The 24,809-nt window shown below is 37.1% G+C and overlaps 1 protein-coding gene across 1 annotated transcript in view; it reads left to right on the top strand.

Moving 5' to 3' along the window:
- CDH11 (cadherin 11) overlaps positions 1 to 21,358 on the top strand; it is a 269,341-nt gene extending 247,983 nt beyond the window's left edge. The window contains exons 7-16 of the mRNA XM_050903720.1: positions 610 to 904; positions 1,690 to 1,809; positions 2,289 to 2,456; positions 6,076 to 6,263; positions 7,776 to 8,029; positions 9,032 to 9,168; positions 9,368 to 9,489; positions 10,925 to 11,042; positions 17,202 to 17,453; positions 18,456 to 21,358. Coding sequence (XP_050759677.1) covers positions 610 to 904; positions 1,690 to 1,809; positions 2,289 to 2,456; positions 6,076 to 6,263; positions 7,776 to 8,029; positions 9,032 to 9,168; positions 9,368 to 9,489; positions 10,925 to 11,042; positions 17,202 to 17,453; positions 18,456 to 18,952 — 2,151 coding nt within the window. The 3' untranslated portion in view covers positions 18,953 to 21,358. The remainder of the gene's footprint in view (positions 1 to 609; positions 905 to 1,689; positions 1,810 to 2,288; positions 2,457 to 6,075; positions 6,264 to 7,775; positions 8,030 to 9,031; positions 9,169 to 9,367; positions 9,490 to 10,924; positions 11,043 to 17,201; positions 17,454 to 18,455) is intronic.
- Positions 21,359 to 24,809: the final 3,451 nt, after the last annotated feature.

Genomic DNA, 24,809 nt, shown 5'->3' with positions numbered 1-24,809 from the left:
CTGGTTTAAAAGATGGTTAGTATTGTGCAATTTGTAGAAGTCAATATAAAATCAAAAAATCTGTAATTTGGCTCAATGTTTCCCTCATTCATCAAACTGAAGTATGCATTGTTTACGAAAGTAAGAATGTTTAGTAAGCATTTGTTACTTCTTTTATATTAAAGAGGTTGTAATTAAAAACTAGTTGGCAATCACTGATTGGCTCATTCATTACATCCCATTTGTCACTTAGCTTTTTACATGCAACCTAGTAGAATATGGGTAGTGTGAAGTGTACAAAATCCTTGTAAGAATGACTCTTCCTTCCAACTTCATTTGAATAAAGAACCTGTTATAACTATCTTCTCATGTATTTTCTTCCTTAAATCTTAAAGCTTGACTCTCAGTAGCACACTACATGTGGTAGCACGCAAGTCTGTGCAGGCACCTTCTCTGAATGCAGAGCAGATGTGTTCACAGCATGTGCCTGAGTATGGATTATTGCCTGATGTAAGACCAGATTTTTGAAAACTATGAAATGTTAGTGATTTCATGAACTTTTTTGTTCCATAAACACATACATGAAATGTATACCATCTTGTTAAGGTATGTCTGTTTCTTGTTTTGTAGCTTCATTCAGATATTGATTCTGGAGATGGAAACATTAAATACATTCTCTCAGGTGAAGGAGCAGGAATCATTTTTGTTATTGATGACAAATCAGGGAACATCCATGCAACAAAGACACTGGACCGGGAGGAGAGAGCTCAGTACACTCTCACAGCACAAGCTGTAGACAGGAACACTAACAGACCTTTGGAACCACCTTCTGAATTCATTGTTAAAGTTCAAGATATAAATGACAACCCGCCTGAGTTTCTTCATGAAAACTACCATGCCAATGTGCCAGAGAGATCAAATGTAGGTAAGTACTCATAAATGCACTTCAGTTCCTGGTCTTACGGAAGATGTTGTATTGTCAGTACGTCTTGGCTTTATTTAATTCTTATCATCTAGAATTTTGGGAAGTAAAATTTACTTCATACTCAGCCAGTGACTCAGTCAATTTATGTCATTTGCTGAGCAAGTCAAACCCTGCACAGCTACTAAGTGTTATGGTTGAAGTGTCTCTAGATTGTTCCTAGAACAGGACTATTTCTTCCTAGGAAGGAACGTGAGGGTCCCCTGAAATTTATGGAGTGTGAATCCTCTGGGGTAAACATCCAGATCCTTCCTTTGGCAGAGCTGTGTAATAAAGCTAACTAGTTACTGCCACACTATCTATTCCATTTTCATCTCCTGTTTGAGCTTGTGTCTATCTCGGAGATTTCTACAGGAATGATTTCTCTGAAACTTACTGAGGAAAACGTAGAAAGAAAACACTATTGTTTGGCTGTCTAACAACAAAAAGCAATATAACACTTAAACTACTGAAGAAAAAAACCATAATGGTACAGAGTGACTGCTGACTTTATCATCTTCACTGTTTAGAACATTAATCCACATCACAGCTGGTGACAAATCTTTTTGGATCGTATGAGTCTATTTTGTCGTATATAGATTGCCAAGTAAATTTTTTTCATTTACCAAACTTGGAAATAAAAAAGTTAAGAAATAGTTATGCCGTATGACTGAAAGCATCTCTGCACGGTTCTTACAGACATATTTGCTTCTGACTGTATTCCTTCTGTGTTTGCTTTCCATTTTTAGGCACGTCAGTTATTCAGGTAACAGCTTCAGATGCTGATGATCCTACCTATGGGAACAGTGCCAAATTGGTTTACAGTATTCTTGAAGGTCAGCCGTACTTCTCGGTGGAAGCTCAAACAGGTATTATTGAGCATTTTATTTGAGTAGGACCTCATAACTGGAATACATTAAAATGAAGAACTAAATATATTGACTGAGGCAGTACAGTTGGGTATATCTGCTGATGTGTTTGAGCAAAGCTTCCTTCATTCTCTCTTGATTCTAGCTAAGCTCTTTTGCAGGTTGGTCCCCTGGCATTTGGTAGAGCTTCTGGGTGCCCTACACTAGAAAGATGATCATATTCATTTTGTGGTATGATATGGTATGATAGAAATGGCAGTTTCTGTGCTGAACTGTAATTCTCCAGGGTTGTTCTGTGTTCAACTATGTTGAAAGGCTACTTTCCTTGCATAGCATGATGCACAATGTAGGGAAACACAATCTGCACCATCACTGCAAATATTGCTGTATTTTAATGCAAGCTAAAAATGCAGTATCCAATTTTTTGTGATGTGAACCTGTGAAAATTTTTATGTGCCATATTTTCTTTGTATTTATAGGAATTATCCGAACTGCCCTTCCGAATATGGACAGAGAAGCTAAGGAAGAGTATCACGTTGTAATACAGGCAAAAGATATGGGAGGACACATGGGAGGCCTCTCAGGGACAACCAAAGTGACAATTACACTTACAGATGTCAATGACAACCCACCAAAGTTCCCACAGAGTAAGTAACAACAAAATCCTTACTCATATTTACTACTAGTACCCATATTTGTACAGTATCAGATGTATTCAAGACTTCAAAAAGCAGTAACTGATGGATTATCACAGCACACATGTGAATAGATAAATATTATTTACACTTTTTTGCTAGTAACATAGAGCTTTAGTATCTGGATTATTTGCTTTGTGTTGCAAAGTGAGACATTTTTTAAGGTCAAGATTAGATTACAAAGATTCCTAACCCTACACTTAATTTGTTAAACTACTGGACCATGTTATATTAGAGATATACCTGTGATATGATCAGGGAGACATAGTCTGGACTTCTCTGTTAATGGAGAAAGAAGCTCCATTTCTTGAGGGCTGTCTTGTGTGTTAAACCAAATTGGTCAAAAATACTAGAAAATGTACCTGCCCTGCAGCAGCGCTGGGATAGGCTGGTTTACTTCCTTTCCCATTTTCATAATTACAGTGTGGTTGTAAAAGACACTTTAAAAAAGCAAGTGGTGTTTACTAGTCTGCTCAGCCCACAAGAACTTTAAGAAATCATTGTGGGGAAATAGGGGGAGGCTAAAACAAAAATCCCTGCAGGTATTGTGTAGGAACAGATTCCTCTGTGTTGGGAGAGTTGCAGTATGCAGTAGTCACATAGCGTGTATGCAGCAGAAAGCTCTCCAGTTAGATCTACAGTGTTTGAAAGAAGTCTCCAAGTGGCCTCATGTCATGCCTTTCAGTAGTCCAAGTTCATGCCTATTTGCAAGCATAGTTATGATAGAAATTTTCAATGAATGTGTTATTGTTTTCAAAAAAAACATTTCAGATGTTTTTTGAGAAAGATGGACAAAGGAAAGGAGATCTACTTTATGTTCTTACAGCTTGTCCTGGTTTCAGCTGGGATAGAGTTAATTTTCTTCTTAGTAGCTGGTACAGTGCTGTGTTTTGGATTTAGTGTGAGAATAATGTTGATAACACACTGATGGTTTAGTTGTTGCTAAGTAGCACATACCCTAAGTTAGGGATTTCTCAGTTTCCCATGCTCTGCCAGCAAGCAGATGTGCAAGAAGCTGGGAGGGAGCACAGCCGGGGCAGCTGACCTGAACTAGCCAAAGGGATATTCCATACCATAGAACTTAATGCTCAGTATATAAACAGGGGGGAGTTGGCCGGCGGATCGCTGCTCGGGCATTGGTCAGCGGATGGTGAGCAATTGCATTGTGCATCACTGTTCTTTTTCCTTGGGTTTTATTTCTTTTTTCTTTTTTTTTTGTTATATTCCTTTTCATTACAATTATTATTATTATATTTGTATTATTATTATCATTAGAATTATATTTTATTTTACTTTAGTTATTAAACTGTTCTTATCTCAACCCACGAGTTTTACTTCTTTTTTTCCCGATCCTCCTTCCCATCCCACTGGGATGGGGGAGGGATGAATGGCGGCATGGTGCTTAGTTGCTGGCTGGGGTTACACCACGACACAGCTGTATTTCTCAGGCTTGAAGTCTCTTGCTTTTATTGGCCCTTGATGAAAGTGTTGCACAGTCTATTAACAGCTCCTGATTATGCCCTTTCAGGTCTTTGACAGACCTTCAAGTGAGTGAGCATCATTTTTTATTTCACATAGCCTTTCATTCTAAGTGTTGATGCTTCATCCTTTACTTCTATAAACACTCTCAGTGAATGATGAATATCCATAAGGATAAAAGTTAAGACTGGATACTCCTCAAGACTTATATTTACCATGGCAATCCAAACTAAATTTAGTACAATTACATTTTTAAATTGATGGTTGAAGTGTATTGCTGGTGGTCAAATGAAGTAATTTTTTATACCTGTGCTATTTATTTTTCACATATAAAATTAATCAGGGCTGACATTAACAGATTCAGTCTTCACAGTTGGGTGGAAGTACATTAATGGACCCACACATCTGTTCTGCATCTCATCTCTGCATGGGTTGGGTTTTTTTTGGAGTACAGTGTACACACCATCCCAACCCACCCTGTTTCTCCTCTGAGCAACCGTTATGACACTGATATGTCCTGGACATGACGATCTCTCTAACAGCTCTTCTTCCAATGTTGCAGCTTCCTGGACCCTCATGCAAGAGCTTAAATGACATAGCCAGTCCCTAAATGTAAAAATCTATGTCAGCCTTTTCTACCATTCTAATGGGAAAGTATTAAATTCTAAAAATGTCAGGTTTTACATACTTCACAAACATACCTTTTCACTCCAAATCATAACCTGGGACCCCAGTACATGGCATTTTGTTGAGTAACTCCGTCAAATGATGGATTTTTCTCTACAAATTCACGCCACTTTACTGAGTGTTTTGGAAGAATATTTAGAATTATCAGAAATGCCAAATAGCAGTTACTCTACTTAATCATTCACCCCCAACTTAAAACCTTAGTTTGGAATGCTTTGTAACACAAAACCAGGATTTCACCTGTTTATATAAACATCCAAGCGATTTACTTTTTATTCTTCTTTTCCTTTTTTTCTTTTTTCATTGCTGAAACCCTTAATGAGTTATGTGCTTAAATTTTGGGTTCTTTGTGACTGGAGTTAATGACCTATTTCGATGACATGTGCCAATTGTTTTTATGGGTAGTGAGCCAAGTCCCTGCCTGATGTAAGTCTCCTGATGTTCCTAGGGTGCTCGTGTAGCAACAAAGAGCAATTATGGAGGGGGGGATGAATTAGATTATTTTATTTTCTCATGCTTTATCTTTTTTTCTATTTATTAATGCTGATGAAGTGGCAGAGAATGCTGACATAGATTTGTACATTTAGGATCAGGTTATGTTATCTGAACTCTGGAGTGGGTTGGGAAGGTCCTGGAATCAATGCTACCTAAAGGACAACTATTGGAGGGAGATTTATCCAGGAACAGTATTGCTCTCCTCTGGTGTCCCTGAATATGCAAGGAAAAACCTGTATGGCAAACACATCTGTGGGATGTTTGGGGATGGTTTTCCTATTGGAGTTTGATGAGGGAAAGCCATTTTTTGTTTGGTATGGAATTCCATACAAACTGGTATGTATTCTCTGTCGTGTTAAATTTTAATAATCATTGCTACTATACGTTCACACTCCAAATTAAAGCCATAGAAAGCAGCAGATTTATTCTTTAGCCAGCACAGCAAAAAGGTCTTATCCAATTCGTTGTATATAATTTGTGGCTCCTGAATGAATGGGCAGAAACACTTCTGGACCTTACGGAGTTGAAGGTCATACCATGAGTCATATGAAAGACAATTTTCCTTCCATTTTTGTAATAACTTTTCTGATACAAATGATAAGCTTGATGTCACAACAATTTCTGCATTCTGAATGATTGGTTGTCTTTTTAACCCCACCCTGAACAGAGAGATACACAAATGTTGTGTAAAACATCAGTGAGGAGGTAATGTTATATAAATTAGCAATGTGTTTTAAGGTTTCACAGATAACTTGCTTCTCAGAGCTCTTTATAACGTAACATTCCTTTAGGGGATTTGAAAATGTAAAAAATTACTGTGTTTATTTGGAACTTACAAGTTAAATGAGTAAATACACAACTGGAGAGCAGACTGCATACTTAAGGCAAATGCCTTTTTTTCTTCCACCAGGTGTGTACCAGATGTCAGTGTCGGAAGCAGCTGTCCCGGGAGAGGAAGTAGGAAGAGTGAAGGCCAAAGATCCAGACATTGGGGAAAATGGCTTAGTAGCTTACAGCATCATTGATGGAGATGGCATGGATATGTTTGAAATTACAACAGATTATGAGACTCAGGAAGGTGTTGTAAAGCTTAAGAAGGTGAGTAATACCTAATAATGTGTAGTATTCTTTGTTGCTGACAGAATATTTGGTAATAATGGATTACCACCTAAGCTAAAATATCAGTAAATGCAATTTCACTTAACTTGTTTCTAAAGCTGTGATTAACTCTTAATATTCCATTTCCCCATTAGCTGAATTGGAATGGAAGAAAATAACCAAGAAGAGTTACATAAATACTGTACAGTGGATTAATTGCACAAACTAAATGAATTCATAATAAAAAGTCACGGTAAAATACAATGCCATCAGCTTCATTGTTAATGAAGTTTTGCCTAGTGCTGATAAGTAGCAGACATTCACTGTTGCTTTATGTTCAGTCTGAATAGCCTCATGCCCTATAGTTTGAATTCTTCAGCTGTGCATTGTCCACAATATTGTTCTGAAGGAGTCACAGGCTATGCGAAAAGCAGCAAAAATACTGAGGTGATTTCATATACAACCCATCAGTGTGATCTTTAAAAGTGTTATTAAATGAATTTTAAATTACAAATTCTAAATCATAAATCTTATTCATTATTTAAGCATTATTATTTTGCCCTTTGTATCTTTATAGCCATTCATCTCTCTTGGAGATGATCAAAACTCAAAGGAGAAGGCCTGGGCAACTTAACTTCGAAGTTAGCCCTGCCCTGCACATCGGGGCAATCTCTCAGGAAGAGACCCAGAGGTCTCCTCTGGTCAAAACTATGCTGTGGTTCAATTACTGTATCTGTTCTAGAGGTGGGAGTGTATTTTTTGTGTGTTTTAAAACATGGGCGAACTGTCACACCATTCAGTCTATGGTGTTAGCATACGTTATGAACTGTGGTTGGCACCTGCATGATCATTTTGAGGCTACCAATACTGCAACACTGCAGCCATTTCATGTCAATGACAATGTAGATATGCTGTGATTTTGATCACGCTCCGAAAAGGACTTACCTCATGGAGCATTATTTCACCTCCCCTTTGTAAAGTGCTATGAGATCCATGGATGGAAAGAACTACAGAAATGAAAGTGCTGCAAACCATCTTCATGTTTCCCCTACTACTTAAATAATTTAACTTCTCTGTGTCCTATCTCATGGTGCACCCAGTAGCAATTCAAGCCACATCCATATCTCTAAAGGAATGCCTGCCAGCTTGGGATAGATCAAGCCTGGCATTTTGTGGGAACTCCTTTCCTATCCATCACTCTTTTGTGCTACCTGGAAGGCTGCATGAAGAAAAGGTTAATTTTCCCAGTAAAGATGATTTCCTGAGTGATACAGCAAGCAAAGAGCAAGACAAGGACTCTGTCGTGATATTTTGAGTGCCTTCCTATGCTGCTCCATACATAGAATGTAGCTCCTTCCATTTGAGTCTTTATGTTTTTAAATACATTTCAGTCCAAGCTTGTTGACAGATGCTCACATTTGTTTTATGTCATTGAATACTAGGGGACTGCTTACTGCTTTTACACTCTAGTTTTCCTAACTGTGGAATGCATTGTCTTCTTGTTTCTCACAGCTCTTAGATTTTGAAACCAAAAAGTCCTACAGTCTGAAGGTAGAGGCAGCCAATGTACATATTGATCCTAAGTTCATCAGCAATGGGCCATTCAAGGACACAGTAACAGTGAAGATATCAGTGGAAGATGCTGATGAGCCACCTCTCTTTTTAAAGCCAAGTTATATTTTTGAAGTACAAGAAAACGCAGCATCTGGTACTGTGGTTGGAAAAGTACATGCCAAAGACCCTGATGCTGCAAACAGTGCTATAAGGTATGCTTCATTGGAGCAGGCTGTTTCTTTCTAAGCATTGGCTTTTAGAATTGTTATGCAAGTTATTAAGATAGAGTGATAGATCTAGCACAGTAATATTCTAAATTCACCCAGAATATTAATAACTTTAGCCATACAGCATTGTTCTTATGTCTTGTTCCATAAGCTACTAGTTTCTCAAAGCCTATATCGCTAAGAAAGCATACCATAGCTATGTCTAACTAAAATATACTTAAGGACATCTGTGTTAGACTCTTTTCTAAATTATATTTTCTGTAAAATATCCTATGCTGTTATCACAGCATGTTTTTTCTCAAAAGATAGAAGTCTACGCAGTAGATTAGAGATTATGTGGGGTAATTGTTAAGCGTTAATTGCTAATGACAAGCACATACACACCTACTTTCTGCAGTTACATTGGGTAGTCTTCTATTCGTTTATTTTTGTTTGTCATGTTCTCAGTGTAAATTAAATTATGAAACTCTGTTTTGTGGGTATAGTTAACATTTCAAGGAATTGCAAGGTAAAGATATGAAAACCAGAGTTGTATAAAGCTGTACAGATGTGTAGATAACGGGTAATATTTAGTAATCTGGTATGATCAATTAACATTCTGAGTAATCCAAAGATCAGAAGACTTAAAAGATCTTCATGATTAATATGAAACAGAAGAAAACATAAATATCTCGGTAGATATTTTTATCATGTTTTACAAGAGAAGAAAATAAAGAATATTTGGGGCTTTAAGATAGAGACTTCAGAGAACAATGATTTTCACTTACTACAAACATTCTGATGTAATATTTTTTCTAAATGTAGAAACCAACAAGGTGAATCTCCTTTTAAAAGAACGCATATCATCCCTTTGACAATGATATTAGGGGTAACAAGAAGTGTACTACTTACAGTTATTAAAAAATAGTAACGATATGGAACAAATGTGGATGCATGAAACTACAAAGTCCTTCTTTTATCTAATTACTGACTTTCAATCTTCTTTAGATATTCAATTGATCGTCACACTGACCTTGAAAGATATTTTATTATTAATGCAGAAGATGGCAATATCAAGACAATAAAAGCTTTGGATAGGGAAGAAATTGCTTGGCATAATATCTCTGTCTTTGCAGTTGAAGTCCGTAAGTATTTCACTGAGGTATTTTATAATCAATAGTATAAATTCGGTAGTCTTCTAATTGTCTCAGTTTGATAAACTGCAATAAACCCCAATAGCAATACTTTAGCCTATTTCATTTTTACCTGGATACAGCTGCGATTTTGTTTGGTTTTAGGGATTTTCCTGCTTCTGTTTCATTTTGCTTTTGCTTACTCCCATAGACAAACAACACCAGGAAGCCAAAGTTCCAGTTGCAATTAAGGTTGTTGATGTCAATGACAACGCTCCAAAATTTGCAGCAGCCTACGAAGCATTTGTCTGTGAGAATGCTCGAAGCAATCAGGTATGCCTGTGCACACCACCTTCCCTGCGCATGAATTTCTTTCTTCAGGGTGTTAGCCCAGTTTTGCATTGGCAGCTCAAATGAGTGGTAGTAGCCGAACGTTTATTTTGAAGTTTTGGCCAAAATGCCTAGAGCACACAGAAAGGCACTTTCCTGTGTTTTTATTTTGAACTGCTATCAACAGTTATAGATACAGTGCTTTGTGCATTGAATATGACTGGTGTTGACTGTGAGTATCCACCATCACATGGGCAATGAAGCTGGTTGGGAGCAGCTTTCCCAGTTGTGAGCCTGTTTTGGATATTACAGAAACACTCAGCATCTTATGGGAAGAATCACAGTACCGTGCTTGTAGAGTTTAGCCTACGGATTTATCCCTGAACAATCTGTGAGGACGAGGGGTTAGTATCTGTCCTGGTTTCAGCTGGGATAGAGTTAATTTTCTTCTTAGTAGCTGGTACAGTGTGTTTTGGATTTAGTGTGAGAATAATGTTGATAACACACTGATATTTTAGTTGTTGCTAAGTAGCGCTTACCCTAAGTTAAGGATTTTTCAGTTTCCCATGCTCTGCCAGCAAGCAGGTGTGCAAGCAGCTGGGAGGGAGCACAGCCAGGACAGCTGACCCCAACTAGCCAAAGGGATATTCCATACCATGGAACGTCATGCTCAGTATGATGTTTATACTCAGTTTATACTGGGGGGAGTTGGCTGGGAGGTGCAGATCGCTGCTCGGGCATTGGTCAGCGGGTGGTGAGCAATTGCATTGTGCATCATTTGTATTTTCTTGGGTTTTATTTCTCTCTTTTTTTGTTATATTCCTTTTCATTACTATTATTATTATTATTATTATTAAATTTTAGTAGTAGTAGTATTATATTTTATTTTGCTTTAGTTATTAAACTGTTCTTATCTCAACCCACAAGTTTTACTTTTTTTTCCGATCCTCCTCCCCATCCCACTGGGATGGAGGAGGGATCAATGGCGGCGTGGTGCTTAGTTGCTGGCTGGGGTTAAACCACGACAGTATCATACAGAAATACAGCTCTACACATTATCTGCACTTTTGCAGTTAGTGTAGCTAACTGTCCTTTGAAAAGGACATTGTGCTAACTCCCTCTGAGCTGCTGAATTTTCTGCAGAATTTTATTTAGTCTATTAAGTTATCATTAGCACATATTTGTCTATAAGAATGTATATATAGGTGTATACTTTTACATCTATAATTCTGTGTTGGTTAAATGTAATAGTAAATAAAGATTGCCTGTTCTAGTTTTGGGTCTGCTCTGTGTTTATAATTGCATACATTTGTTGAGGTATTTGGGGAGTTTCTGCTATTTCAAAATTCTTTGTATTCAAGAGATTTCTCAGAATGCTGTCTATATGTAATGTATCCAGAGAAGGAGCTGTTGTTTACAGAGTACTTTTCTTTTACAGCAATTTATTACAATTAGTGCTGATGACAAGGATGACTCGGCCAATGGACCAAGATTTATCTTCAGTTTACCACCTGAAATTATTCATAATCCAAATTTTACACTCAGAGACAACAGAGGTTTGTGTGAAGATTCCCTTTATACTAGAGTCCAAAGAAATGACAAAGTAAAACTAATGGCCAACGTAATGTCATGCAACAGCATTTTCATTAACTTTGACAGAGTGTCTGTTTTCCAGAGATGTAGGGGAGGAAGGCAGAAAAAATATAGCTGAAATACAAGGATGTTCTCAGAATAATGTAATGCTTGTTAACTCACTTTTATTTTCTTGAATATATATTTTAAATTGCATAATAATACCCTACATGAAAAATCCACTGTCATTTTATCTCCCAGGAAGAGGGTAAAAAGCATTGACAAAAACATTCACTAAATGTAATTGGCAGATCTCCTTGATTTACAGAAAACTTACTTGCTAAGCTAAAATTAGCTGAGGCAGGATAAATTGTTAGGTTGCTTGTATTTGTTCACCTTACTCTGCTTGCTAGTTTTTGTAAATTATGGATCACAAGAGACATGGACTATAGATTCCTAATGGAATAAAATCACTGCCACGCTAACCTTTTGTAGCAAATGTGGATTTCTGTTGTGAAACGTACCCAGATTGGGTGTATCTCAGGATACGGGTATCCTGATCCCTTTGCCAATTTTCTGTTCATGAAATATAGTATAGCCTTGCGTTCAGATTGATGTTAAGGTGTAAGAAATTTGTAGGCAGAAAAAAACAGGCATAGGTGAGCGTCAAAACTTATTTGATCATCTAACATAATAGCATCAGTGAACCTAACTTGCCAGAGGTTGAGGAAGCCAGAGGTGGGTAAACAGAAAAAGATAGGTTCAGCCATTATACATATTTATTCTATTTATTTAATGATAATCAATATGGTATTCTCATTCAATGTTCGTTATTTTCCTGTACAGGGAAAAAACTGCTTCAGCTTCTAAGAAATTGTGTATAATGAGCAAGCTTTAATGTTTGAAGGAAACTTGACTGTTTTCTGAAAAGCAGAACTCAGTTGAACTGGTTTAAATAATGAATCCAAATTATTTCTTCTAGATTGCCAGAAGTACAAAAGGCAACATAATCCAGATACATGATTTCAGTGAAAACTTTTTTCTCTCAAGTGTTATATTGTGGCATACTTTATATCTCTATCAACATCTGAAGTGGGGGTAATTACCATCAGAGTTCCCAAACAAAATTTCTGTTATTCTTGAAGGATCAAAGTAACACTGTTCCTTAGTGCTTGACACTTGTACATACATAAGCACTTCATAAAGGATCCAGTGGAGGGATTTTTTTCTCTTTAAAGGAGTAAACCACAATTTTTTAAAAATTGATGAAAATATTTTTAGAGAGAAGTAAATAAAAATGTATTCTTTGCTTGAGACCCTGAGGCCAAGTTTCTCTTTAAAAGGTATTTATGGTCACCATATCAAACTGAAAATGAATTAGATTTTATAATCTAACAGAGGAAGCATAGGTCAGAATTGAGATGCTCTGATACAGCTGCAGGCAAATGGTATTACGGTTCCTGACTCCAGCCAATTCCACTAATCCTTCATTTCCATATGCAGCAAATTCATTCTTTTTTTTTTTAATGACAAAGTTAACCTGGATAAAAATGTTTTGTAATTGAAACGATGATGTCAGTTGAATGTAGTGACTGGACCTGACAATACTGCAAAAGGTTATTTCAACAAGACGGTATTTAAGGATTGAATCTTCCTGTATAATTTCGTGTTTGGGAAATGAATAGTGTAATGAAATCTATCCATTGCCATCCTGTCTTTCCCTTATTTTTGTACCATCCTCAGTGCAGTGATGTTGTTAACTATTTCTGTGGAGTTTTTTTAAGTAAGTTATGGTAGAGAGCAAAGTAAAAAAGTTAATATTCTATGTACTTCCATATAAAAAAAAAATTCTCAGAGAGTGTGTTACCATTTGCAAGTCAAATAATTTACATGATCATTTAAAGTGGTTTTTTTGAGTTGTAAATCTGAGTAGTCTATATACAATGGCACCGCTTTCAGAGGGAATTGCTAGTTTCAAAGAAAAATGGCTTTATTAACTGTGGAGAACAGTTAATGAAAACTCCAATGTTTGGGTCTATTGCAGAACTTTAAAGTGAATACAGTCCTATAATTATAATTTAATAGAGTTTCTTTCTACCAACTCCTAAAAGTAATCACATATTGCAGTAATCCAAAAAACGTAATCACATTTTACATCCTATTAATAGCCTACTGTGTTACCAAGTTTTTCAGCTGAGACTATCTTCCACAGAAAACATGAGATAATGGCTTATCACATGCTGTGATAAAACACTGAATTACTTTTGCGCTGTTTGCTTACATTATACCACGTAAATAAACAGGACTCTGTTTGCCCAGGCTCTGTTCAATTTTGCTCCCATTGAAGTCGGAGCTTCAAAAGAGCAGTAGAGGCTCATGACACTTCACAGCAGAGAGATGGTTTTTTAGCAAATGGATTTCCTGCTTTTAATCCTGCTCTGTCCTAAACTGAAATGCCCTCTACTTGGGCTCACTCACCTTGTGTGGAGGCCTGGCACATAGCCAGCGTTGCTGGAAGGATTGCAACCACCTCGCTTTACTGTGCTGCACAAGGACGAATTACACCGCAATGGCAAAAGCGAGGTGTAGTAATGTTCTCAAATACACAAGATAGCGCTTTACAAAGACTGAAATTACATTTGTGAGTCAACTAAAATCAGTGACTAAAATCCACTTTTTTAATAGAAACAGGTCCTCTGGCTCTCAATTTCAGACCTTTTAATCAAGACATTTTGAACCATATGAACAATAAAGTTACGGGATTTTGCCATGGATTATCCACAGCAATTGCCACTGCCTGGTAATGATTTTAGACAGTTGCACCCCTGAAATTGTTTAGGTTTCTTGCTGAATCAGCACTCACATTCTGATATAGGTGGTAATGTTCACACTGCAGTCAGCTTCTTTAATCTAGAAGCCTCCTTACACAATATATATGTTAACAAGCCCCCAAAAGCTAAGCTACATTTGCCTGTATGTAGAGGAGAAATTGGAAAACCTTCAATAAGATCACCAGAGAAAGAGATGATAATCAAAGGTCAGGAAGATCACTATAAAGATCACCATAAAGTAATGCAATTTTAACTTCTAATTGTGAAGATTTCATGGAGAATATAGGTAATCTTCATTTACAACACCTTTGGATATTGGATATCCCAGACAATAATAGCTGGAAAAACGAGAGCGTGTGTATTTTTCTGGATGGTGTTGAGATGGCTATTTTCTTCCTTCTGTCTTCTGTTAACCCCCATTGTGTTCATTAAGACTGTCAGTCAGCTAGCTCCCATATGTGTTAAGTAATAGTTTTAAGCTGGTATTGACATTTAACTTCTGTTTCTTGGCTTAAAAAAATGCCATTATACCTGGATTATAGTTATACTCCTGGGACTTGAAAATAATGAAAAAGCAAGGATGAGAATATTAGCTAGGATTATATGTTATCCTTTATCTAGGTAAAAGAGTTTTTTTCCTCTTATGGATATTATGTTTTTTCCGAATGTGAGAAGTGAACATAAACAGAAAAAAAGTTTAAAAGATGACCTTTTAGGGTTGATATATGGTAGTCCTTTTTAAACTTTAGTCAGGCATGTTGATTGGATTTTTCTTTTTAAAAAATTATATTAAACTAGAAATCACTTCAACTTAAACCAGATAAATCAACCATTAGATCAAATTCAGCCTTAGTGTAATGTAATTGACTGCAGTGGAATTGGCCGATCTGTATAATAACTGAATAATTTGCCATCCTTTTCTTATTTCTAGTTAGGAATACTATTTAAGCTGCCAAAATTGAAGAAAAATACAATATGACATAATATAATAAAAAATGCGTAGCCAACAGACTAAATATACTAATATATGATATTGCCTGTATTTCTTTCCATATTGCCTTTGCAGCCTCTAGGCAGTTGTAGCTCAGCCCGCTATTAATGTTCATATTTTTTGCTACAAGAATAATCTGTCCTATTGTGATCTTTCATTTAATAGAGCAGATCTTTGTTCTCATATTGAGGAAATGAGTTATTAAATGCATTTTAGAGAACCCTGTGGAATAGTTTTATTCTATATCAATATATATTAGTTCAAGTATCAGTTGATAGGTTAATAGCTATTACATGTTACATTTCTATTTAAACCAAATTGTTACGAGCTCATTAATTTAAAGTCCTAAAATAAGACTCCTGTCACACAGACACTGATATCACTAAGGTCCTTTAAAAAAATTGTGCTACAAAGCCTAACTGGGCAAATGTTGCATGTAAACATTTAGGAGATTAGAAAGACTCTGGAAAGAGATGAAGGGCATCTCCAAGAACCACAAGTAATAACTAATCAGATCTTTATCGGCTTCTCTGTCCTTAGCAAATATGGCCATCATGTAAAGGAGAAGTTAACAAGCTTTTTTCTATCCAGATGTTACTTTTGTGACACTTAAGTATCAGAAAGACTACAGTTCTGTCATGCCGAGGTAACCACACTGGACATCAGGTGTGGTGGGCCTGGCAGGAGAGGTGTAGATATGGGGAGATGAATTAATTTGGCATGTAACAAACAGATCCTACCTAGGACAGTCCTAAAAAAATTTCATCCTTTCTTGTGTGATCTACAGAAATTACTAGTGGGAGACTCAGATAAGCAGGGCCCTAGTGCAAACATCTTTCTCATCCCATACGTTGACCTGTGTCCACCAAATTTGGGGACAGTTTCAGACCTTGTCCTACATCAGCGGTACTGCCTGCAAGGGTGGTTGATATAAGGCAAGAATGCTTCTCTTTTGGTATAATTTATTCACAAACTTTCATGGAAATAGCAGTGATTAGATCATTAAGAGAGATTTTATGATTTGCATTATTAAATTCTGGAATTTATGCTGACTCTTCAAGAGGAAAATGATTAATCTTCTGCAGTACCCTGAAGCAATAGTAAAATGGGTACCGTTGGAGGTGAATAGCCCTCCCTTAGTAGATAAAAGAACCATTCTTTTCTTTTTTTTTTCTTTCTGTTATATAGTGAAAAATAAAGAACATGGCAAAATGGAAAAGGTTGTGTGAAATAAATCCTCATGCTAAACTAGTTTTTGAAGGTCTGAAAACCACGGATATGATTGTTTCATTTTATTTACTTCAGGATGTTTACAATTTTATAAACTTTGGTTCAGTCTGAGAACTGAGAAACAAGGAGCACAATAAAGAAATGCTGTTCGTGTTTCCTAGCCTTTGTCCAGCGTGGCTGGGAGCAGGAAGCACTGGCTGCCTCATCCCGGCGTTTCATGTCACACACTTCCCTTTCAAATGCTTTTGCTCCAGGAAGCGTGCAGGACTATCCAAAATGACCTTCTGTGCTGAGATGGCAGCTTGGTTTCCATCCCCTGCACCAGGAGGCCCATGGCAGGCAACTACTCAGTGAGAACAACTGGAAATAGTGTTAAAGCAATATTCTACCTCTTCCTCATATCCACGTAATTCAAAATGTGCCAGACATACTGTGCATGTATGATCAGGCTTTCTGAATTCTGGCTTTGGGAGTTTGGGTGAAAAATGGGTTCTGACAGAATGCTGCTTACTTTAGTGTTCCTTACTGCAACAGGTCAACACTGAGGCTCAAATCTGCTAATACACAGCGAATGTTGGCTTTCATTTTGGTGGGAGTCTCATTAACACAGGCCATTTTGGTACAGATTTCTGCCTTCCATTCCTGTAGGTCTGACTCCAAGAACAATAAATCAGGGAGATTTGGTTTTTTCCACTCCACTGAAGGCTTTAATTCTGGAAAGAGGCTAGAACCAGCTCAAACAGCAATACCAAGGCCCAGTCATTCTGGTAGTTGATGAAGTATTGTGAGTTTCCTAGAAAGTTAGTGGGGTGCTAAAAGGAGGTACTAACAGAGGTTTTGTCTGTTCCTTGTGTTACCCTCATCACCCTAAAATAATTAAAAATGAGTGTGGTACTGTATGAATGAAACACAATACTGTAATTGCTCTTGGGTCATTAGGAAGGCGATACCTTATACTGGCCTATTGTACAAATAATGCTAAGGCATCTGAAAATTCAGAGCCGTTGTAGCAAGATACATTTTTTTCAATATTTATTAAGAGGATGACTTTGTGGAAAAAATAATGATGACTATCTCTCTTCTTTAAACAGATAACACAGCAAGTGTTCTTGTTAGACGCGAAGGATTTAGTCGCCAAAAACAAGATTTGTACCTTCTTCCTATTGTAATAAGTGATGGTGGACTCCCCCCTATGAGCAGCACCAACACCCTCACCATTCGGGTCTGCGGCTGTGACAGCAATGGCTCCTTGCTGTCCTGTAACGCTGAAGCCTACATCCTCAATGCTGGATTAAGCACTGGAGCTTTAATTGCCATTCTTGCTTGCATCGTGATTTTGTTAGGTAAAAAAGTTCTTTACTTATTACTCTTCTATACTTGTTTGTGTTAAAAAATTAACCCTGCCTTCAGCTCCAAGATGGATAAATGAACCTTAATTTCTTAACTTTTATTTTTATAGGAGGGCCTAATCTGCCTGGCTGAAATGCAGTATATGATAACTGCAATAGCAAACACCAATGAATTTGTCTAGGTGTGCTCAGAGAATGTCCTTTTGTGGCCTAATATTAGTTAATCGGGGACACTGTTTAAAGGAGGCATGACATACAGTTTTAAGTTTTGTGATCTTCCCTGGATGACAAGTTCCTTATTGAGGTCAGCCAGGATTAATGGCTCCTGCCAGCTATTTCCCTCTAACTCCTCTTGTGTTGAAGACAAATGAATGGCTCGGAAGACCTGCTTTTAAGAAAGTGCTGTAAAGCATTTCCTGATGATTTGAAAATATTTATATAAAATGTTTTCATTTGCCCATAGTAATTTATAGTTTTTCTTTTCTTATGTATTTTAAAGTTATTTTATAGAAACTTGAAGTGGGAAGGAACAAAACAACAAAGGCATGTGTTTTGAGGTGTTGCTTAAGAAAAACTCAGTTTTCATGGAAATGAAACATGGAATTAGAGTTAAGCTTTGGTCATACAGGAGAGAGCAAAGATTCATCTTTGTTTTGTTGCGGATATACATGTGATTGGGCGCTCAAAGGCAGTGTCACAGTGTTTGCACAGCACTGGGGGCCCACAAATGTTTTTCTTGAATTAGTCTTGCAGTAATAAGCAATTAGTAAGAGCAATGGCATTCAGCCCAAACAGAAAAACTCAAATCAGTATGTTCAATTCTGTGTACAAACATCAACACTTTTACCTAGCTAGGTATGCTAAAAATGCAGATGTTAGCAAAAATACATGATGAACCGCAGCACAAAAGCTGAGGTTTCAGTGAATGCAATAATCTATTTATAAAAGAGCTACTGTTTGAGAGTGCAGTCTAACTTGCTTTTTTTTTTTCTGTAGTCATTGTAGTGTTGTTTGTAACACTGAAAAGGCAGAAAAAAGAACCTCTGATTGTTTTTGAAGAAGAAGATGTCCGAGAGAACATTATTACTTATGATGATGAAGGTGGAGGAGAGGAAGATACTGAAGCTTTTGACATAGCTACTTTGCAGAACCCTGATGGCATCAATGGATTTATTCCTCGTAAAGACATAAAACCTGAGTATCAGTATATGCCAAGACCAGGGCTTCGGCCAGCTCCTAATAGCGTTGATGTTGATGATTTCATCAACACAAGAATACAAGAGGCTGATAACGATCCAACTGCTCCTCCTTATGACTCTATCCAGATCTATGGCTATGAAGGAAGAGGCTCAGTGGCTGGTTCACTTAGCTCATTAGAGTCAGCAACAACAGATTCTGATTTGGACTATGACTATCTACAAAATTGGGGACCTCGATTTAAGAAACTTGCAGACTTGTACGGCTCCAAAGACACTTTCGATGATGATTCTTAACAATAAAATTTAAGATTTGGCCTTAAGAACTGTGTCCGATGTTCTGAAGAATCCAGAAGAAATGTAAGCAGGTATTTTTTTAAAAATCAAGAAAAATCTCGTTTAAACATTTAAGTTTGACAGAGAGGATTCCTTTGATAAAAAAGGACATGGAAGTGGTAAATACTGTGAAGTACCTTTTCCTACAAAAGGCAAGTATAGAAGTTGGCTGCCAACTTCACTAAAGGAAAAAACCCACTTAAGAAATACAAAATATTTAAATGAAGGAAAATGCTAAAAGCGAACCTACAAATAAGGGAAATCTTTTATGTATTATGAACATCTAAATCTTTTATGTCAAAGAAGCTTCCACAAATTAGAAAAGATAACAGTTCTGAGCTGTAATTTCGCCTTAAACTATGGACACTCTATATGGTAGTGCATTTTTAAACTTGAAATATATAATATTCAGCCAGCTTAAACCCATATGATGTATGTACAATACAATGTACAATTATTATGTCTCTTGAGCATCAAACTTGTTACTGCTGATTCTTGTAAATCTTTTTGCTTATACTTTCATCTTGAACTAATACGTGCCAGATATAAAAACTCTGTCTTGTTGCAGTGGGAGGCGCCCTATTTCTATGTCATTTTTAATGTATCTATTTGTACAATTTTAAAGTTCTTATTTTAGTATACATACAAATATCAGTATTCTGACATGTAAGAAATGTTACAGCATCACACTTATATTTTATGAACATTGTACCGTTGCTTTAATATGTGCTTCAGTATAAGAAGCAGACTTTGAAATAAACTGATTCTTTTTTAATTCTTGTTCTGGTTATTAAGCATATAAGGAAAAACATAGTGTTTCTAATGTCCCATTTATAGTTCTGACTAATTTACTACAATTGTGACCTTTTAATAGCCTTATTTATTATGTGTTTGTAGTTGGTTTGTTGCCTTGTTAAGTGATTATTTAAAAATCAAGTACATTTTACAAATGTTTTTTAGATTTAAGAAAATGTAATGTCTGGTGAACATTTTGTACCCTCTCTATCTACAGCTTGTGGCTGCTCCCAGAACACAGTGATAATCTTCATATAATACTACTGTGTTTTCTGGATTAAATTAAGTGTAATACTTTTCAATATTTCCCATGTAATATGCATTTATCTTATATCTTAGAAATTCCAGAGGTTTCAGAAATGACTTTGTAAGTGGACAGGAGTACTCTGTACTTACAATTTAGTCCAGGTTTGTGAATTTCCGTATCTGTGCTAAGCTTCTGTGGGTTCTAGAGACTTAAGTCTGACCCAGTTTAGCTGTAAGTTCCCTAAAGACTGTTCTACCTGACAATTACCTTACCTGAGTAGTAATTAAGATTCTGGCACTTAGGTTTTTTTTCTTTTGATTTTTTTTTTTCGTTTACAGCAGTAGAATAGCATCGTCTACTGATAGGAAGACATTTTAATTTGTGATGACAGAAATACAGAGTGCTTTCAGACTTGTTCTTTGTAATGTATGTTTTTAATCGAAAAATGTTCTATAACTTTTTTTATATTAGTTCAGAATGAGCAAGGGATTGGAATATGTTCTGCGCATCAACATTTTCAGCATCTGTGTACAGCTGTACTTCTGCTAAATTTAATCTAGTTTGCTGTTTAGGGTCAGAGATCAGCAGCTGCAATATGGGAAGAGGCAATAAATAGAAATGATATACATTTTTCTACCGTTCATTTTACAGATCCTGTCCTTCATTTGCAGTCAGGTACCAAACTGCTTGATCTGAGAGGAAATCCGATTTGTTGGTGTATTGCTTTTCTGAAGACCCCCGTATATGTAGTTAGATTAAAATTTAACTCGTTAAAATTATGAATGATGTTTCAGCTCTATATTCATAACATATTCACTTGTCCCATTATATCCCTATGTTTTATAAGGCAGAGTTTGCTAAATCAGCAGATTTGCTCTACAATGTTTATTGTAATATTTCACTTTATTATAGCTGTATGCATTCTATATAATTCTATAGTTTATTATTAACTCAGTTCAAATTTCTTCGGTTGTTGATTTTTCTCTGTTTATAATCCAAAGAATATTTTGCTAGATTTGCACATTTCTCCATTATAAATTTAAATAAACATTAAAAAATGAAATGAGTATCAATTTACAAACTAACAAATTGAAATAAAGTAAAAAAAAAGTCTTTTGTAGGACTCCATCCTCATTGATGCTATCTGGGTTTATTTCACTTTTGAGCAAGTTTTAGAGTTAATAACTGCATTTTCTACATTTTTATGTTTAATTTTTAAGGACATTGTCAACTACATTTTTTAATAGTTTTAAATGCTTTGAGTTTTAGTCTCTATTGTTTGTAGCACTCTCGTAGATGCTTGGAAATAAATTTTCTTTCCCTGCTGGTTTTGTCCTTTTTCATTTGATTATTTTTCCCCTTCCCAGTGAATATGCAATCATCATAGTGCTTTATTAAGTTAGTCTTGCTAATCTCAGCCAACACTGCCTCTGAAATGCTGGGAATTATACTCATTACGTATCATCTGCAGCACCCCAAATGAACAGCGTGTTTTGGCACAACACCAGGACATTTATTTCTGTTAAACTTCACAGCAGTGGTCGCTGGAGTCTCAGCCTTATAGTTTGAGAGTGTAAAAACCAGCCCAGTGCAGCGGTACTGGGTCAGTCCCTGACACAAATCAGTGAAGACTGTGGGCTGGAGTTGTAGTTTGTCGCAGTGCTCCCAAGGATCTGAGCAACCTGGGAAGGGATTTACTTGCATGAGTTACTTTAGCGTAGTCTCTTTTCCCGGCTGAGCTCAGGGAAGGACTGAACCTCACATCCATGGAAGGCAACTGAAAGATTAATTACAACTTCAGTGGGTTTGAAGACAAACCCTAATTAAAAGGAGGATCACCACGACTGAGCCAGGTAAGGTAAGGGACAGTAGCAAGTGCAGAAAACATTTTGGCCTCTTTTTTCCCCTCTTCTAAGTCCTGCCTGAGAAGTCTTTGGGGGGGGAGGGGGACATGACACAACAAAACCCCTCCGAATACCCTCAGTAACAGACAGTGTGACATTACCAGGAGTGATGCTTATTTTGTGAGCTGAGTAGATGTATGTGCTCCTGTTGGCAAAAATACGCAGCTCCTTGTCTAGCTGCTTATCACCAGGAGAACTTGCATCTGAGCAAGGTTGACATGCCCCCCATCTCACTTATATCCACAGTGCATTTGTACACAACTTCTCTCATCACCGGCAAGAAGCAATTAGGTATGCAAGTTCAGTGCTGGTTGCTAAGGGAACTCTCAAAACTTACACTGATATGGAAGGGGAGGGTTTTTGGGGGGATTTTTTAGATTGCCTCTGTCATGTTCTTGCCATTATGTCAAGCAGTTTTTGATACCGTGTCAAGGGGTACAAGCTTGCAAGCTTGCCACCAACATTTACGTGATCTTGTGCGACATCATGCCTCAGAAACTGATATGACCACAGATGAGAAAAGCTTTTAAATAACTTGCATGTTTTCTTGGCTCCATATTGTTGACTGACAAAATAAAATGCTGAATTTTACCATGTTGATGCTGATAAGCTTACAGAAAAAGTGAAGAATAGGAATTTATATCAGGCTCACAAAGAGGCAACCGTAGCTTTCTGGGACCCAAAAGCCTGGAATTCTTTTATGTCTTCCCCATCCAGCAGAATTCTCAGAATTACATGTTTTTACTGAAAGGCTCAGTAAACAAAAATCTAGGTAGGCCCTGTGCAAGTTTCCACTTTAGTGACTGATCGAAATACTGAGCTACTGTAACTAAAGCTGAACAATCAGCACCAGAATCACATTCTGTATTTAAAAAAAAAAAAAAAGAGGAAAAAGGAATGGCTTGTGAAAGGGAATGAGTGAGCTTGTCAGAATTAGTTAGATGCAGGTCTCTGGAGCTTTGCTATTGTTTTCACTAATTTGGGCTGAGACTGGGGATCAACCAGTTCGACCCAGTTCCATGCCCAGGCATGCTAGTGAACAAGTATTCCATTATTTAATATTACTAATCTCAGCATTTGATAAGGAATGCTGTTTCAAATCCTTGACTGACCGAGCTGGGCTGGCTATGAATACCCAAATCACAAGAAGAATAATTTTAACCAACTCTGATTTATAGATTCATAGTCATTTGAAAAACATGCTTGTAGCTCTGCACAAAGTCCTGGGCCTTGCCTGCTCACCAACTTTAGCTCTGTATTTGTTACTCCTCCTCTTAGTAACTGCAAACCCTGCTTCCAAAATTAGGTCTTCTGCCTTCTCACAGCAGAGGGAAGTGCAGAAGCTACGACCTCATGCACAGATAGCAGCTTTGCCATGTACGGCACAGTAACTTCATGTGTGCATACGCACGATGGACTTTGCCGATGTCCAAGACCTCCTAGCTCCTGGACAGAGGTGGTGGGTTGTACATGCCAGGGGCAAGTGCTTACCCATGTCAGGGTTTCTGCAGAGTACATGGAGCATTTCAGGTTTCTTCATGGAAAGAAAGAGAACACAGATGCCCGAAGAGAGGGAGACTTGCTTGGACTATGTATGACTCTAAGACCTCTTTCCAGGTCAGAGAAGGGTCCTTTTCAAGAGTCTTTCAGACTTACTGTTGAAACCAATTTGTGTTCTATAAATAATTAAATCTTAACTGGGACAGGAATTGAACCTGAGATTATCAAAGTCCTTGTGAGTTCTCCAACTGTCAAACTCAAAACCTGATTTATTTTTTTTCTTTTCTTTTTTGTACTTGTTTAGTCCATTTGCAGTAGCTTATAACTGCATCAAGAACAGCAACAGCTGAAACACCAGCCAGGCTGGTGGGCAAAGAACTCCATGGCCAGGAGGGAATTCTGCTTTGGAGTCGCAGCTTGGGAGTGGCAAATTCATAGCTGGTAGTGATGGGGAATAAAACATCATCTTCTACCCCATACTACCAGGAGGTGAGAAGGAATAGACGTATCTCTCATTTTCTGCATTTCTTTTTCCTTTTATGTTTGTAAAATCAGGACCAATACCTAATTACTTATCTATCTAAGTCTAGGAGAAGACTTTTGGTTTATCTTGAGTCCTCTTGGCTAGGGCTGTTTGTTAGACTCTTGATTACAGGGGTGCTCTTTTAAAATAAATAAAAATAAAAGCTTAATAGTTTGACCTTTAACAGGTTTAAAAACTAGAAAGAGAAAAAACCTTACCCTGTAGTTTTTTTAAAGCTATCCCCCAAATTTTAAGACATGCCTAGCATTTTTGGTGGTTAGTGAAAGAGACTTAGACTTTGTGACTGCTTTGGACTGAGGTTACTGATTGCTTTCCCTTTTTTTTTTTAAAACAAGTGAAAAACATGTTTATTTTAATTGACCAAACCCATATGCTGTTCTCCAGGCCTTTCTGCAAATGAAGGGTTTATTTTGTTGTTGTTGTCTTCTTTTCCAACCTAAATCATTCCATGAGTCCATGACTCACTACTTTGGCTGCCAAGGCAAATTTCCTCCAGCTCTATCACCAGCAGGCCTTGCAGACATACCACTCCTCTCACAGAGCTGCTTTATAAATATGAAGCACTTCTGTATTGTTCTTTGTGATATATGGAGGTCTTAAGGAGGCCAGGGGGGTGGATTTTTTGTTTTCGGGCTATGATGCTTTCACTTCCACAACTACAAAACTGGCTTTCCATATTCGCATGCTGTGCTCAGTGCCCTATCTCTGGGTGGTAAGGAGCAATTTTTCAGGGAGTAATAAACTCCCTCGTACTTGGCAGGGTGTCTTTAGAAAGCCCTGTTGTTCCCCTGCTGCCAAAGATGGCCTTCCTTCCAGGAGACTATTCTA

The sequence above is a fragment of the Gymnogyps californianus genome, chromosome 12 (genome assembly GCF_018139145.2).
Source record: "Gymnogyps californianus isolate 813 chromosome 12, ASM1813914v2, whole genome shotgun sequence".
Taxonomy (NCBI): Eukaryota; Metazoa; Chordata; class Aves; order Accipitriformes; family Cathartidae; genus Gymnogyps; species Gymnogyps californianus.
This window is presented reverse-complemented; position numbering and strand designations above follow the sequence as displayed.